The 18,701-nt window shown below is 41.6% G+C and overlaps 1 protein-coding gene across 1 annotated transcript in view; it reads right to left on the reverse strand.

Annotated features, from left to right (window-relative positions):
- Positions 1-6,103: 6,103 nt before the first annotated feature.
- Positions 6,104-18,701, reverse strand: part of DENND6A (DENN domain containing 6A) — a 55,055-nt gene continuing 42,457 nt past the window's right edge. Inside the window, exons 15-20 of the mRNA XM_006130928.5 lie at positions 14,996-15,085; positions 14,216-14,269; positions 14,016-14,125; positions 9,451-9,553; positions 8,940-9,014; positions 6,104-8,117 (exon numbers count right to left, since the gene is read on the reverse strand). Of these exons, the coding sequence (XP_006130990.2) occupies positions 7,986-8,117; positions 8,940-9,014; positions 9,451-9,553; positions 14,016-14,125; positions 14,216-14,269; positions 14,996-15,085 (564 nt within the window). The 3' untranslated portion in view covers positions 6,104-7,985. The remainder of the gene's footprint in view (positions 8,118-8,939; positions 9,015-9,450; positions 9,554-14,015; positions 14,126-14,215; positions 14,270-14,995; positions 15,086-18,701) is intronic.

Genomic DNA, 18,701 nt, shown 5'->3' on the forward strand with positions numbered 1-18,701 from the left:
CATTGTTAAGGGAAGGAAGAACGTAAGGCCAGACCAAAGGTCCATGTAACCCAGTGACCTGTCTGCCCACGGTGGGCAATACAATACCAGATGCTGCAGAGGGAGGAACAGGTTTATCATCAAGTGATCCCTCTCTTATCATCCATTTCCAGACTCTGACAAACAGAGGCTAGGGACACCATTCCTGCCCATCCTAATAGCCATGGATGGACCTATCCTCCATGAATTTATCTCGTTCTTTTCTGAATCCTGTTATAGTCCTGGTCTTCACAACATTGGCAGCATGTCTTTTACAAAGACCAATCCTGCTGTACTCTAGTTAACACATACTGCTGAGAAGATAAAGGACACTACAAACCAGGACACAACCAGCAAATGTGCAAGGATTTAGACGTATTCCCAATTCTATCTAAAATATTTGAACTATATCAGTACACAATATACAGAGGGCAGGTTTTAGCCAAGGAATATATGTTAATTCATGTGACCACTAGATGGAAATACACTTTTGAATGATGTATAAGGTGTGAATTAAAAATGGCATATTTTGGCCGGATATTTAGATCCAACATACCTCTGCTCCAGCAGGATAAAAGAGTGGTACAAAGATGCTCTTGTATTAACTTTGTGCCTCCTGTCACCATTCAGGAGCTTTTGTGGGCACAGCCCACTTCTTCAGATGACAGGAGTGTTGGATGTCCAGAACCAAAATTAAATAGGAGAGAAGGGAAGGGGTGAAGTAAAAAAATGGGAGAGGGTGGGGACAAAAAGAGGCAGTGGGTATATAAATATCAAAGAGAAAACTGAGCTGGTATGTAACAAGTAAAACTGATAGTCTATAAACAAGGCCGCATGATGACTTTCATGGGCCCTAGGCACTTTTGCCTTCATGATCCCCTTCCTCCATAAAAAAAAATATTAAAAATTATTTTTGATATAACTTTAAATACTTCAACATTTTTTTTTCTGTTTTAGGCAAAATTTAATAGATTTTTATGGGCCCTAAAAGTTTCATTTTTTTCTGATGTGAGAAAAAAATTAAAACATTTTCTTCGACCCTAAAATCATTTTTTTTCCTTCTGATTTTAAAAGAAATTAAAACATTTTCGTGGGCCCCTAAAAGTATCGTGGGCCCTAGGCACTGTGCCTAATGGATAAGTCGGCCCTGTCTATAAGCACCTAAAGACTGGATAGTTAAAAGAAGCAGATAAGGACCATTAGTTAGCATTTAGAGAGGAAGAGTATTAACACCAGAATCTACACAAAGAGCCATTGGCACCTTCATTGTTTGTTTGGTTGAAAATGTCCCAGCCATCCTGTATCTCAATTTAAACCATTGGCTTGAGAATGAAACTTGTGAATTAATTGTAGTTCTAATCCTTCCCTGTGTGTTTGGCTTGTGGAATTGGTCTGTAACAAAAACAGCAACTTGAAGATCTCTTAATGGGTGACCAGGCAGATTAAAGTGTTCACCAACAGGTTTCTGTATGCTCCCTTTACAGATATCTGATTTGTGTCCGTTGATTCTTTCCCCGTGTCACATTACTGAATTGGAGGGAAGCAGCCAGATCGCTGCTGCACCCCTAGGTGGGGGTGTTGGGCCCAGAAATTGGTATAAAAGGGAGCCATGTGCGGTATTGAATGGGAGCTTATCGTTTGTTGATCTTATGTACGCTATGTATGTGAGTATATAATGTCTGTGTGTGTAGGTAGGAATCTGTAATGTGTGGAAGCTGAATATTTCTCTGAATGTGGTTAAGCATTGCTACGGACAGGCTGAGTAGCAAAGCTCTGTGGAACAATGGCTCCCAATGGGCTATGGACACACCCAAAGAATGGGGTTTGTCACCTGAGAGCAGCCAGCAGGGAACATAGAGATTGGCCTCTGACCAGGTGACTTGCTGCATACAAGAAGAGGCCAGGAAGGAGGTATAAAGAGGCCATGCGGTCGATGCCATTTTGTTCTCAGCTCAGCACTTCATCCCAGAGGCAGCACTGCAGGGATCGAAGAGCCCGGAAGACCTGTGAACCCATCCTGACCCTAGGATGTGCAACAAGAACTTCCTAGGTCTTTCCTCCAAAGCCTCTGAGAGTGAGGGATTCCCTTTGATATTTATTTACCCACTGCCTCTTTTCATCCCCTTCCCCTCCCCTCCACTTCTTCCCTATTTAATTTTGGTTCTAGACATCCAACACTCTGGTCATCTGAAGAAGTGGGCTGCGCCCATGAAAGCTCATGATACCATCTACATGTTTTGTTAATCTTTAAAGTACTACCAGACCATTTGTTGTTTTTTAAGTTTATCCTGTTCAGACTAACTCAGTTACCCCTCGGTTTAAATGCTTTTGAACATTTAAAAAGTAAGTTTGTATGGTAGGGATCTCAAACTCACAGCTTCTAGAGACTGTCTGTAGCCTGAGCAAGTTCCTCAATCCAGCCTGTGCATGGCTGGTGGCATGAGAGTCCCTGCGTCCTGTGGGGGAAGGGAGAATGTCCATACACTTTCCCCAAGTCCAGCCCCTGCGCTGCTCTAATCCCACCTCTTCCCACTCCTGCTCTGCCCTCTCACCCCATTTCTTCTCTCAAGCCCCTTCTCTTGCTGGGATTACTGGTGGCCTGGCATGGGATGGCAGCAGGGGTCAGGCTCCCCTGGCACTCACTACAGCAGTCCCAGCCCACCCAGGGTCCCCATGGGCTAATCTGATTATGGGGGACCATCCTGTTCATAGGACAGTTGGGACAACTTCTATGCTGAACCAGCCAAGGGACAGGACCACTCTGCACACATCTTCCCCAGGCCACAGGGACATGCCAGCAGTAATGCAGAACTAGCAGTTGGAAGCTGCTCTAGCCCTGCTGTCAGCGGTGGATATAGGGCAGGGTGAGCGGGGTGGCTGCCCTGGGCCCCACGTTTCAATAGGCCCCGCACTAGCGCCTGGGGCAGACTGGCCTGGCGGGATACTGGGAATTTCCCGGTGGGCTGTCCGCCGAAGGGGAGCTGGCGGCTGCTGGAGAAGAAGGGGGATTGTGACAGGGTGCCGCAACCCCGCACTTTAAATTCCCTGGTGGCGGCCCGTATGGGTCATGTGGGGTAGAGGGAGTGCATGCACAGCGTGGTGAAATGCCACGCAACAGCTGAGAGGGGAAGACACCCAGGCGTGGCATGATGTCACGGCCCAGGACTTTAAAACCGCGCAGCCCAGCGTTGCACCGCTCGGTTCGGCACGTGGTTTGGAGCCTGGGCCGGGGTCACAGTCGCCCTGCAAACTGGAAGGCAGAAGGAGGATGGCTTGTGCTGAGGAGAGGAGGGCAGGTCAGGAGAAGAAAGGGGAAGGCACCGAGGGACAGCATGGAGAAGAGACAAATACCAGGGGGCCAAGTGGAGACAATGAGGAAAAGGGCAGGAGAGGAGGTGTCAGTGGGAGAGGGGACAGGGTGATGCTGGGATAGGAGAGGGTAAGGGCATTGGGGGCTAAAGGAGGGAGGAGGTGGTGCTGGGAGAAGACTTGACAGGAGGAAGGTGGGGATGGAGCAAGGCATGTGTGAGGGCACAGGGGCATGAGGGGAATGGGAGCAGAAGGTAGTGAGGGGGTGGGCATCAGGGAAAAAGAGGGAAAAGGGCACAGGGGCAGTGAGGGAAGGGGGAGGCACCAGGAGGATAAGGGAAGGTTCAGGTGCCAGGGGATTCTGGGGGTGAAGCAGAAGGGCAGACATGAGCAGGGAAAGGACCAGCACCAGAGGAGAGATGCAGGGCAGGTGTGTAGAGGGAGGTGTTAGAAGAAGGAATGAGGAAGGGTAGCTCACATAATCAGAGGGAACTAATGGAGGAGTGGGGGGGGGGGGGGCAGGGACACACGCCTTTTTAAAAATTTTTCTCCAAAGTAGGGCCCCGCAAAACTCTCATCCGCCCTTGCCTGCGGATTACAGTAGTGATACATTTGTTACAAATATTACTGGCTTATTAATTCAAAGTAAGATCAGCATAATAAAGGATTTTTCTTTGTTTGGAGCAGTATGTAAGAGGTAAGTTTTAGGGAGTTAGTCATAAGTGAACTCAAGTAAGCCACCTCACTTCTCCAGTCTCATATTTGGTGTTTCCTTTTCTGTATATTGCTGTATTAAAGTTTTGAGTGCAACAATCAAACAATACTTAACTGAGTTAGACAAAATATCAATGGTCAGGATCTCACTGTAGGTACAGAGATTTGGTTGCACAGCAGAATCATAGAGAACTGTTACACTTACACCTTCCTTTGTCCATTATTTTCTGATCAGACCGTAGCTGCTGGCAGGGTGAGAGCTAGCTCTGTCTTCTTTCTGGTCCCAATACACCCCTACAGGCATCATCAAGCCTTATACCTTTACCTATCACAAAGTGGGATTTTGTAACTCTCCAATTCAGACAGACACCTGGGCTACAGTATTCACTGAAGGCGCTAACAGCTTTGTGAGTGGTATCCTTCCTGTCTTAGCATCTATCTATTTACTTTGATCTACTTAGGTGTAAGTACCCATTCTCCAGATACTTAATGATGCCCTGTCTCACACACCCCTTCCTTTTTTCTTTTCTTTTTCTCTCCCCTCTCCTTGCCCTCTCCTATTTATTTCAAGTTTTCATATCCCCTACTCATAACTCCAGTCATCTGAAGAAGTGGGCTGTGCTCATGAAGCCATCTACGTGTTTTGTTAGTCTATAAAGTGCTACCCGACCATTTGTTGATTTTTTGTGTGGATCAAATGTTATTATCCTAGAGGCCCAATTGAGTTCAGGAGTTTGTGACTAGTGGCATACAGTGTTAAAACATCAAAATGCTTTGTGAGCAGTAGGAACAAAACTTTTAGACAAAAAGGATTTTAAGACAAACATTGTGTATGTACATCTTACCATCTCCTGATGATAATTACATGTGTAACTTATTGGTTCACCTCCAGTGAGGATTTTGTATCTGTCTGATTCCTTTTAACTGCCGCTCTTTCAAGGGTGCCACCTTTTAACTTCCCAGAGTTCTTTTGTATTTGTGGGCCTTTTCCTGTCTTGTCAAAATCATTGTTATAGGTTGACTGGAGATGGAGGGAAAAATCATCAAACTAATAGTTCTTTTATTGTCCCTTAACTTTTACCTGTATGGTGAGAGATGGCTACATTGGACAATTCTTTCTTTCCTGTTTGTTTTTCCAGACAGTTCCTTATTACACTAAAAGCAGTATGTTCATATCATAACCATCCCAGGAACCAATTCATAAATTGTCACAGGATAGTTCCATATCTGTCACAGATACATCTGTTAGTTTGCAGAAGACCCAAGCAGATTGTTGCCTCATTTCCACTAGACACTTTCTGAGAGTGAAAAGTATGCAGAACCATATGACATCATCTCACCTTTTCTCTGTAAGGTCGTTACCCTTCTTTATTGCTCCTTTTTCCTCTTCTCCTTGGACTTCTTCCCTTTTCCGTCTCTTCAAAACATCTCTCCCTCTCCCCCACTGTTATTGCACTGCTTATTTGCTTAGGCCAGGTCTATACTGGTGGAGAAAAAAAATTGATGCAAGATGCACAACTCCAATTACATGAATTGCAATGCTGGAGTCTACATAACTTGCACCAATTTTCTGGAGAGGCCCCACCACAGGAGGTCAACAGGAAAAGGCTCCCATCAACTTCCCTTACTTTTCATGACAATGAGTACCAGCACTGACAGGGATGCCCTCAGCGTTGGATTTAGAGGGTCTTCAGTAGACCGATTAAATGGAACACTGGAGGATCAATTGCCAGAGCGTTGATTCTCTAGCAATCAGAGAAGTGACTTTATATTGCATCCTGTTCCTTCCTCTCTGATTCCCTTGTCCAGAGTTTTCTCCCTTTCTCTCTCAACTACTCCCCAGCCCCTTGAAATCTTCTCCCCATCTTTCACACACTCATCCTCCTTAGAGGCTCATGGTGGTTGCTCCGCAGTGCGTAGGGGCGGTCTTCCCTGCTACTCCAGTAAGGCAAATGATGAGGCAGAGGGCAAATAAAGAACAGTGTTTGTACACTGCTAAACAACTTCAACAACTTCTCAATATAGGAAATAATTTGAAAATATAATTTGCTGAGCAAGTAACTGAAGTAAACATTCCAAAACACTGAAGTTTATTTCCTTTTACAAAAAATACATATTTTCAATCAAGTGGTAATAGGCGGACATAATTGGTGCCAAATTACACAGTTCAAAGATATCATACAGTGCTTCAGTTAAATATTTAAAGATAGTTTACCAGAGTAATGGCCACTTTACGGTTTCAGGATTAGAAATGCTAGTTGCCAACTGTGCAAAACGAATTGCAGGTTAGATATTAATTAATGCCACAATTGTATAATTTAAATGACAGTGTCTTGATATAATTTGTTTAACTTCTGATTCAAATAATTTTATATAAACTGTAAGAGTATTAAAATATAGATTTTCTTAAAAATAATGTGACAGTTTATACCTAAATAAGTCATTTCTAGAAATATGGTATGAAATATTTATCAAAGGCATTTTGTCCATAGCAGCTCTGCAATGTTAGACAATGTATTGTACCCAAAGCATGTAAAGCAGAATCTTTTGATAACTGAGAGCCATTTGTCATCTACGAGTAAAGTATGTACTGTATTTATTTGTACATGATGGCTTCATCTTATCCTGCTTAGAATGGATCCTCAAAGTCATATTTTGCATGCAGAGCAAATGTGCACTTGTTAAGTTTTCTTGGTTTAAGGTGATCTAGCGGCAAGAAATGCTTGTTGCTTAATACAGAATGAAAAGTGGTTATTTATGCATGTTTACTCTCTGCCTGTATTTTAAGTAGCTTCACTACCAGCTTTTCTTGACAGAGTCTCAACAATCCATAAGACTCTTTCAGATCACAGTAATATGGTATCCCCCTTCCTACCCTATTTCCTCCTCCTAAAAACTTCGTAACAATCATTTTCTGGAATGAATGAGAAGCATACCATAAGGTTAATTCAAAGATCCTGAACAGTGGATTGTATGCCAACTAACACTACTGAGATCTATTACATGATGAGCAACAGTAACATTAAACTCGGTATATTTAATAAGCAACACTATGTATCTTATGCAATGGAAGACTATATAGTTGTTTCCATTAAATAGTTTTAAATCCTGAATTTCATCAGTTCATCTTTAAAATCTTTTAAATTGTTCCATGATAAAAACAGTTAATCTGAAGTTAGCATTAATTAAGGCCTGTGAGGACAAGCACACATTATCTGACCTTAAATGGATAAAGTTAAAGGAAAATATATCCGTTGCTTTTTCTTAGGATATATTTAAACAGGTGACTTCTTTTCTGTCCAGAGGCAGATGTAATATCATCATTGAAAAAAAAAAAAGTTAAAACAAAAGATTAAGAGCCTATTTAATGCTTTCACTTGTCTCTGCTAATATCAGTTCTAACTTGTAAGCAATAATTTTCCAATAAAATTCCTCAAGTGTTAGGTACTTCGTCCAAGTCACAATAATATGGCAGTTGGTTTTTTAACATAAGATGAAAAACATCTAAAGAAAAAAAGGCATTAAAAGCATTTACATATATCTAAAATGGGACAGGCTCTTTACAGAGCCAATGTAAATGTTGCTTCCCCCTGAGTTAACATCAATGAGCACAGCAGCACCAATTTAAAAAAAAAACATTCTGCAATGCCAGCACTGCATTGTGATCCTGCATGTTTATAATTTCATATGCCCACAGGTTTTCCATAAGAGCACTTGGTTTAACACATAATTAAACACAAATTCCTTTAGTGCCATCAATATTTAAGTGGAACTCCAGTAGGTTTCTACTAAAAAAAAGCTAAAAATTCTTTTTTCCATTATTATTACTGTCCATTGCAAGTGTTAATATACCATTCACAGCTCCATTCCATTAATCTCTGACAGTCTCTTCCACGAAGCTTTGAAATGTGTTGTGTGCATTGCATTAAAGATCCTAGTAGAAATCATGTTGTACCAGTTTTGAACAGAATATCCTGTAAATCATCTGGGAGTGCTAGAATAATTTTATTGATATGCATTTGTAGCTGTTCCACAGTGTCAGGTTTCACAGGTAGATGTTCTCTGTCAGCTTGTAACTAGAGGAGGCACAATTAAACAAAATTTTGCAATTAAAGAAACTGCAAGTGAATTTCATGTTCATAAAAGAGATCAGACTAATGAATCTGAAGTCCCTCATCTATCTAATGAACAGGTATGTGGACAGTGGGAATGCAAGCTTCCCGTCATACCACCAGCATATTTTAATGGAGTTCCAGGAAACAAGTAAGTTTGATTTCCGGGTTCATTTAGGACTCTGACTCATTCCTATAAGAGTTAATGGAAAACACCCACTGGCTTTACTGGGCACAGAATACTAGCCCCCCCCCCCCCAAAAAAAAATTAAAACTCTACTTAGATTGCCAACATTTGCAAACGTAACTGGGTTCTTTTTCGTTAAGGGCTGCAGGGCCTGCGGCTAGCCAGCCCTAATTACTGAATGAGCCACATGTGAGATCAGGTGATTTTCCAATAAAGAATTAGCCAGAGCCACGAAAGCTCATCACCTATTAAACCATCTTGTTAATCTTTAAAGTGCTACATAGTTTTTCCCTTTTGTTTTAGCAAGATCAGACTAACACGGCTACCTCTCTATTACTATTCAACATGCGGGGTCCTGTTAAAGTGAGTTTTGAGATATTGCTAGGCACAGACTGAGTGCTGTTCAGCCGCCAGCCTTCTGAACTCAACCATCCACTTCTGAATTAGTGACTTGGATAATCACCATCAATTTTCTGAACTACCAAAATCTTGGGAGGAAACTCAGTTTAATTTGAAGTGGCTGTAAAACACACAAACACATTCACTCAATTTGCAATATGAAGTAAAAATTTTCACCTGTACTTATTATAGTTACATACCAATTTATTCTTTAGCTTTAAGACAAGATCCACTGTTTCTACTTCAGTATGTTTCTTACTCCAGAAAAGGAGGTCCTTTCAAAATAAAAATTCACAGGGCTGAAATATTTTCATATACAAACACGCAATACTTTCAACAATGCCATTAGTTTACATTTGAGAAACATCTAGGATATTTAGAACATTACTGAAATATACTACTTCTCACTACTTATGCACAGACAGACCGATCAATTGCATTTTCCAGCTCTCCCGCATTAGCGTACTTTCCGTTTCAAATGTTGCTGAGGTTTTTTTTTAAGTGTTTCAAAATGGCAATTTTTTTATTTTTATATTTTTAATTGAAATAAAAGGCTTTGCCAAATTGGACCTGACAAGTCTCTCAATCTTTTTAATAGCTATGGTTGGCAGGTGGTGAGGATGAGAACACTTCTGAAACATGGAACAAAGTTTGGATGTAAAAAATAAATAATTTTATAAATCACTAAAAGCAAACAAAAATACATCTTACCTCATTACAGAGCGCTTCTAAATGAAGGGCCTCCAACTTCTGTGTCATTTCCTTCCACCTGGTCCTGAACCAGCCATTGAAATTTGGAGATTTCAAGAAGTGTCTTTAATAAAAGAGTGCAAGCAAATTTATATTTTAATTACATTCTTAATCCAGTTCTTTCATTCTCCCCCACCATCAAAGTTTCTTACACAACTTCACAAGATTGTATAGTAGTTTTGTTCTGCGGAGGAGGAGTATATAAATCATTCAGGAGGTTTTCATCTTTCAGAAAAATTACTGATTCTGTTTCTGAAGGAAAGATATGTAGTGGAACACTATTTTAAAAAGGTCACTAATCTGAAATAGGTTTCTGTGTACTTTCAAAAAAATCCCGAACTACTCTTATGCTAGAAAGTCTTTATGAAATCTTCAGGCACAAAGATGCTTCTATTTAAACGTCTTGTCGTTTTATTTGAAATATTGATTATCCAAAACTATCTGATATCCCCTGCCAGTAAGCTTTGATAACCTTTTCCATTCTGATGAAAGGAAAGACTGAAAACTAAAGGGTTTCATGGTAATAACTGCACTTGTTAGTTCTTCATTAAGTTTAGGGGTTAATATAGCTTCTTTGATCTTGGATTCTTACTTCCCACATGGGTAATCATAAGAGTACCATAGAGCCAACTATTCCTGTTTATATAGCTTATTGGCAGGGGCAACTGGTGAGGAGGGACTGGGGAAGAGGGGCACTGAGCATGTGACATGCCTCCACCCCAGGGAAAGGCTGGGCCCCCCACCCTCTGCCCCAGACCCCACCTCTGCCTGCCCTTGTTCTGCCCCCTTCCTACCATTTCTCCACCCTTTCCCCTTGCCCTCTCTGCTCTGCTCCGTTCCCACCCCTGCTACACTTTCTCCCCTCCCCTTGATCTGCTCCCCCTTCTTCCTCTTCAGCCCAGGTGATTAGTGGTGTGGGGGCTGGTGCTGGCAGCAGGGTTTCTAGCACTCCCACACTCATCAGCAGGGAAAGTGGAATAACGTGGCCTCAGCTCACTCTGCTTCGCTGCCTGCTACTGAGCACAGGGGCTGTCCCAGCTCAACCCCAAGCGACACAATGGCCAGGAGAAGAGAGAGAGCTGAGGCTGCATTGCTCCCCTTGCCCCACTGCTGCCAGTGAATGCAGGGGGGGGGGGCAAAGTTGGACTCCTGCTGCCAGCACCAGGCCTTGCCACTAGTTCTCCTGGACACCCTGAAACTCTGCCCCCTCCTACTCCTGGTGTTTGGAATACATGTCCCCTCATGCCCTTCCTGCATGTCTGCCCTGATTATTGGTAAATTTATGCCAGATGCTGTACAAACGTTTGTTAGAAGCAAATTCTATCCTGGAGGACTTACCATCCAAAAGACAAAAAACCCCAGAAGAGTGGCAGTAGATGCCACTTGTATATAACATACAAGCAAATAAATATGGAGAAGGATTAACCCATATTGGTTAATTCCTTTATTTTAAAAATAAGGGTAAAGTTACAGTGAGGACTGGCCAAGGCCAAATGTATGAGAGCAGGAAAAACAAAGGGGAGGAGCAACTGCCATGGCTCATCTGTCTATCCATGATGAGCAAGTAGTGTTTTGGATGCATCACAGCTGAGGTGAGTGGTAAGGAAGGATCTCAAAAAAGATAAAATACTAGTTGTAAAGACTATTTTAGGGATTTTTTTTTAAATATAAGGGTTGTTATGGGATAAAAAGCAAAGATGCTTTAGGAAAACGTCTGATGGGTAATAAAAATGACCAATTTTGGCAGAGTGAATACAGGGCTCAACAGCACAGTGTGATACTAGGTCAGATAGAGAAGTTGAGGTTAAGTTGTGAAGAACCTTAGAGTCAAGATAAAAAGTAACGTGGATGGGAAGGAAATACTAAAAGGAAGAAGTCCAAAAAGACTCTGATGTCAAGAATATAAACCAGGAAGATTAACTTATCAATGGCATTTTGAAAGACAGAAGCACTTTTAAAAGAGTTTATCACTATACATAAGACTGGTTATACTGGGTCAGATCAAAAGTCCAACTACCCCAGTATCTTGTCTTCTGACAGTGGCCAATGCCACGGGCCCCTGAGGGAATGAACAGAGCAGAAAATCGTAGAGTGATCCACCCCGTGTCACACATTCCCAGTTTCTGGCAAACCGAGGCTAGGGACATTATCCCTGCCCATCCTGGTTAAAAGCCATTGATGATCCTATCCTTCATCAACTTATCTAGTTCTTTTCTAAATCCTGTTACAGCCTCCGCCTTCACAACATTTTCTGGCAAAGCATTTCACAGGTTCACTGAGTTGTGTGAAAAAAATACTTCCTTTTGTTTATTTTAAACATGCTGCCTACTGATTTCATTTGGGGACTCCTAGTTCTTGTGTTATGAGTAGCAAATAAACACTTCCTTATTTACTTTCTCCACACCAGTCATGATTTTGTAGACCTCTATCATATCTCCTCCCCCCAAGTCCTCTTTTCAAGTTGAAAAGACCCAGTCTTATTTTCTCTTCATGTGGCAGCCATTCCACACCCCTAATTTGCCTTTTTCTGAACTTTTTCCATGCAATATTCAAGATCTGGGCATACCATGGATTTATATTTACTATATATTTTACAGAGTTTGTGCATCTGTCCATGTTCGTCCTTCCATGAGTCAGTAGGAGCTAGGACCCCACCACATTTGGTATGCATCTTCCTCTTATCATAACTTAAACCAAGGTCAGGGTATAGTTGTTCGAGGGCAATGGGATGTGCATGTAACAAGACTGTTTCACATCAAATGGAAAGGGAGAGTGTGATAGCAGGGACAGTTACACTCATGAATGATCACAAATTGGGGGAGGGGGAGAGAAGCCAAGTGTCTTAGCCCTGGAAGCAGCTACTGGACAGCAGCACAGTCCCTGCTTCCCAGGTCCGCCCATCATGCCATGCAGCCCCTACTGCTCTGGGCTGGTCTTGGGAAACAGCCTTTGGTTGGGCTTCTGGGAAGAAGCCACCCGGGTGGTGTGCACAATCCCCACCACTCCAGCAACACCAGGTAAGTCCTCTAGTAAAGATAATATGATATTTTCTGTCTTATCTGTCCCTTTCTTAATAATTCCCAACACTGTTTGCTTTTTTGACTGCCACTGCACATTGAGTGGATGTTTTCAGAGAACTCTCCACAATGACACCAGAATCTCTGAGTGGTAACAGCTAATATAGATCATATTTTATATGTATAATTGGTATTAAGTTTTCCAATGTGCCTCACTTAGCATTTATCAACATTGAAATTCACATGCCATTTTGTTGCCAAGTCACCCAGTTTTGTGAGATCCTTTTGAAGTTCTTCACAGTCTGTTTGGGACTTAACCTTTGTGAGTAGTTTTGTATCATGTGCAAATTTTGCCACCTCACTGATAACCCCTTTCTCCAGATCATTCATGAATATATTGAATAGGACTTCTTGTCCCAGGACACACCCCTGGGGGACACCACTATTTACTTTTCATTCTGAAAAGGACCATTTATTTCTACCCTTTGTTTCCTATCTTTTAAGCAATTACCAATCCACGAGAGGAGCTTCCCTCTTATCTTATGATTGCTTACTTTAAGAGCTTTTGGTGATGGACTGTGTCAAAGGCTTTCTGAAAGTCTTATCCACTGGATCCCCCTGTAGTATCAAAACACTTATGTAAAAGAGATGGTATTAAAGAGATGCTTTATACAGCACCTTTTTCTGGCCATTCTATCAGGAAAGCTGTACATCCTAGCCTCCCATATGAGAAGGTATTACAATTGCAGCCAAATAGATGGAAAAGATATTCTGGGTATAAAATATGTTCCAGAATGTAAGATGGACCAGAACGAAACTATGAAATCCCACTTTCAGCTATTTAGAGCTCCTCAATGAAAAGCTTTTCTTCCCATTTATCTAGTATGTTTTAAAATCTAGAATATAGTCATTTATAATATTTTGCAATTTCATATGAACCCACTTCAGAAGGATGGTAACAACCCTTCATTAAAAAGGATGTTGGTACCCACACACTCCCTACAGATAATAGGGACATACCAAGGTTCAGGAAAGGGTCTAAAATGACGTGATGGCTAGAATTGTTCTAATCAAACCACCAGATGCAGGTTGATGAGTGGTGTCTAGGTAACGTCAAAGAGTGGCAACCTGACATGTCAGGAGTGAAATGTAATTTGTTTGTACCCTGTATATAAAGTGGTGTCTTGGAGGAGCTATCTTTGTCCAAATGACTGAGCTGTCCTATTGTCAGGGAATACATATGCACAGTGGTTTGGTAAACCTGACTGGGTGCCTTCAATCTTTATCTGATTTTGTGCTCTTTGGGAGTTCTCTCAGAGTCTGCTGTGTTGACTACTTGCGCAAAGTCAACACAACACAAAAGAGGAGCACACATGCACACAGCCAAACACACATATCATTGATAGAGCAGGAGACCTGTCAGGACACAACAATGTCTGCAGGAGGTTAGGACACATTCTGCATCACTGTATTTACATCCAGATTGTGTGTCTTATTTTAAAAAGTGACCTGTAAAGTCCTATCCAGTCTCCCTTTAATCCAGAGGTGAGCTGTGGTCCTGCTTTCTCAAGTGTTTTCATGAAGTCTTCCTGGCTGAATTGTCTCAACTGTGGTGGACTCTACAAAAGAAACAACATTTTTGGCAGTTCACAGTATGAATTCTCTTTAGTCACAAAGATTTTCAGCTCATACAAGGATTATTGCCTTACCTTCCATGGAGAGATAGTCTTTTGCAGGGGCATTAGGCTTGCCACATAACGTTCCTGAGAAGCAAGAAAAAGAGTTTAAGAAAAAAATTCCTGATCTTGGAGCCACCATATTTTTAATTAATTCACAATAATATGAATTCACTTTGTTTAAACATTAACCTATCTATACACAGGCTGCCTAGATTAGTCTTCTCAGATATCATAACAAACTATAATATACATTTATATAGCTCTTCTCTTCATAAAGTGATTTATAAACTAATATATTCACTGAAATCCAATCAGCTCTGGGATGGAAGGAGGCAATTAAGCAGTTGACAACATTCAACAGGTGGAGAAAGAAAACTCATTCAAAGAATAGGTGAAGAGTTAGTGGAAGTACTCAAAAGTTTTTTTTTTAAAAAGCAATGAAATTAGTAGTGTCCATTCAGAACAGACAGGATCTCTATTGCTAAGATTTTGTCTGAAAAATTTCCTCCTAGTATCTGCCTTTATAAATACACAAGCAAGCGTACATGGCTGGGATCTGAACCTGTGGTTTCAGGGATTTTAAAATGTTTCAAATCTGACGCTTAGATTACTAAACTGCCATCATCTTTGTACTCCAACTGAGAAAATTTAAAACTGCAAGACTAACCATATGTTTTAAAAATAAAGCCACAAAAGTAGTTCTGATCTCTAGTTATTTGAAAGAAATTATGACAACAGCTTTTACACTAAAAAAAACACCGTACTTCTACCATAGGTATTGGCCAACTAATATTACATATGTCATCTTACTAATGGAATGATGAAGCTTTGTGTCAGTTCCAAGAAATAACGTCTAAGAATTACACTTTGAGCTTCTGCAGGACGTTTCTGTTGTACACCCTGTAAGAAGCAACCACAGCAATAACCTATTATTCCAACATATGACAAAATAATTTCTTAATTGCTAAACAATCAGGAGACACATCAAAGACAAGGTTCATGTTCTATTAACATATACCTATTTAAAACAGATTTAAGACATTTGTGCAGAGAAATTACTAACAATATTAATTGCATTCAATTCTAATAGTCTTAATCACAGTGATTTCAGTTTCTTTTTGTTTATGTTTTTACATGGTCTTTGTATTTCAAGTTCATCTAGGAAAGGAAGTCAAAACATTAGGGCTATATCTACACTTGCGGCCTCTTGCACAAGAACAGCTATTCTTGCACAATAATCCGCAATGCATCCATACTGCCCACCCGCTCCTGCGCAAGAAGATGTACAGTACGGCGTGGTAAGAGACGGCTTCTTGCACAAGAGCTACGCTCTTTTCTTACAAGTGTAAGCTCTCTTGCACAAGAGCTCTTGCCAAGACAGCTTCCACTTGTAAGAAAAGAGCGTCGCTCTTGCGCAAGAAGCACAAGTGTGGATGCTCTCTTGCGCAAGAAAGCTATTTTAGCTATAGAGTTTTATTGCGCAAGAATCCCTACCACGCATCCACACTGCCATGGGCGCTCTTCCACAAAAGCACATCTCACATATGGCAGTGTGTACGTATTCTTGCGCAGGACTCCTTGCACAAGAACCCGTGCGCAAAAAGTTCTTGCACAAAGAGCCACCAGTGTAGACATGGCCTGGGAGAAAAAAATATTCGGGGAATAACCTTAAACCAGTTAAAGCTTGGAAATTTTGAGCTGAGAAAACTTGCACAAGAGATTTCTTGGGACAAAGAGGTTTAGAAAAGCATGGACTCTGGTTATTCATCAAAACTCTCTGAATATTTATGCTATTTAATTCCACAATTCAAATTTTTTCTAAAGCACCTGGCTACAACTACTGACAGGAAGGCAAATGCTCCTAGAAAACAATGTCTGAATCAGCTCAGGCAGGTCAAGGACACCAAAAACTTTGAAAATATGAACTTATATACTTGTTTTAGTCTCTGTGAGCTCCGTCTACATACTTAACAGCCTATACACTTAGGGTGACCGTATTTCCCTATACTGAATATAGGACACATGGTAAAATTATTTGAGTTCAATGGCTATCAATCAGAACTATGCAGAATAAATGTTCAAATTAACATCAAGTTGACTGTGCACCTGCTAAAAAGAAATATTGCATAGTTCAATTATTTTTGTTTACCTTGTTTTTATGGTTCACACTAAGGATGTTAACTAACGAGTAATTTACTAGTCAAGTAGTTGATGGAATTTCTATTGACTAGTCGATAGGCACTTCCACATTCCTCCTTTGAAATGTCCAAGAGCACTGAAGTACCCTCTCCCCCACCTCCTCCTCTGCTGCCTCCATCTAACTAGTCAACTTGTCCTTAATATCCTTAGTTCACACAAAGAGAGGTGATACTTCCCCACCTCTTTTACATGGGGGGGGGGGGAACAACAGACCCGACCTTCTCTGCCCATGATCTCCACCCCTCATGTTTGGCTGGGCTCCTAGGATGGACCATCCTTTCCTAGTATCTGGCACCACATCTTCCTGAGGCAACACTTGGACAGAAGTGAAGCAAGCACTCTGAGTCACATACCCTCCTCCCCAGATTTCTGCCAGGGTTCACACCAGAATGTGTCCAGCAGCAGCCTTTCGGCACCCTATGGAAAGGGAAGGGATGGGAGCTGCTTACAGATGCAGGGAAGTAAGGCGGGGAGAAGGGATGATTTGACCTATGTCTTTGCAGTTCCGTTCCTACATGGCTGGAAGCAGCTTGTCCCTTCCTGCCCACACAGTGTAGAAAGGCAGCAAATACCTCTAGTTTGCTGCTGGCCAGTGATATGACCCAAAAGCCTCCTGTCTCCTGGCTACAGTGTTGGAACTGAAAGTTTTATTCTTGTTATATTTGTATTTTAGGTTTAGAAACAATAGTAATGTAGTTTAATGATGTAGCATAATATAGCAATATAAGGTGTATGTTAATACACACTTAATATTTCATTAAATTAAGTCCTTTTAGTGAAATGTCTATTTGTTATCCTAAAGTTTAATAAGTTTAGTAAATGGGCCTAAGTAAAAAAAACAGTTTTTGATATTGTGTCTGTGTTAATGAGACTAGAAGAATGTTGAAGGCTAAGGCCTTAATAGTTTGATTTACAATGCCTCTTTGCTTTGCCCAATGTAGATATTGATGCTATGCCCTCCCTTGAGAAGTCTTTGTAAAAGATTGTTTGTGTGTGAAAGAGGCATGTATATTTCTAGATAAAGGTGCGAAAGTTATTACTCAGAACCAGATGGCCAAAGGAGGAGGGGTAAGCATGGGCGAAAACGAGACGGCCCGGCATCAAACCATTTATAACCATCGATGTGTACCCCTACTCACAAGACGATCGGCTACTGGCAGATTAATGGCCTTAAAGCGGAGCCAGCACCCTTGAAAGATGATTGATTACAGGATGAGCTTTGGAAAATGTTTTGGGAACACTGACACCAAAGAGAGAACATTCTGGTCACAGGCTGACAGAGTGGAATCCATTGATTTCAACGGAAAAAAGGATTATAAAAGCATGGTGCTTTGCTATGGAACTTTGGGTTTGTCTTGCCACCAACTCCAGAAGAGCATCAGATCGATTGACCGACCGACAAAGGCCCTGCTCTCCCTCTGTGTTCAATCTAGCTGGCCACTAGACTGATACAGAATCTGGACTGGTAATCATAACATCATCTGGCGGGACAGACAGACAGACAGACAGAGAGAGAGAGAGAGAGAGAGAGAGAGTGTGTGTGTCAGTGACTGAAAAGCATATGCAACTGTTGTAGTCTCAAAACATGCGGAGTACTGCCTTTCCCCCTATAAAAGATCTTGTGTGCTTTGTTTAAGCAGATAACATTTTTTTGGTGGAGAATGTGAAGGGGGAGAAGTATGCTGTAATTATTGACAATATAGCTAAAAAGGTGTGCACCCCCTGGTCAGGAGATACCGGCTAATAACAAGGAACTTATTGTGATCACTATTGTATTCATTGTTGGTATATACACCCTCGGTTGTAACAGGGGCAAGAAATAGGAGAGGTTTAGTATCCCTCTCTCCACCCCGGATTACTGGGGGAAAATTGATGGGGGGGGGGGCTGCGTGCCTAGGGAAATATCCCAAATCCCTGGTCGTAGCAAGGGTGAGCAACAGGGGAAGGACTTAGTGATCCTTGCTCCAAACTGGAGTAACATTAGGTGCAGACACCCTCGGTCACAGTAAGGCTGAGCACAAGAGAAGAACCTGGGATTTCTTGCTCTGACCCTGGAAAGAATTTACATTTGACGAGGGGAGGACTGTCCGCCTAGGAAATACCCTGAGTCACATACTGGTGTATGTACCCTTGGTCGTAGCAGGGGCGAGTAATACAGGGGGAAGCTTAATGTCAATCCCTCTGGCCCAGAGACGGTTAAACTCAGCAAGGAGGAGTGAGAGAAGGAATTTGTACACCCCTGAGCTAACACAGGCACATGAGAAGACCCTGAATACAAAATGTTTAGGTGAAAAGAGTCCCCTAAGGACAATGCTCA

Source organism: Pelodiscus sinensis, chromosome 11, assembly GCF_052426305.1.
Source record: "Pelodiscus sinensis isolate ZL-2025 chromosome 11, ASM5242630v1, whole genome shotgun sequence".
Lineage (NCBI taxonomy): Eukaryota > Metazoa > Chordata > Testudines > Trionychidae > Pelodiscus > Pelodiscus sinensis.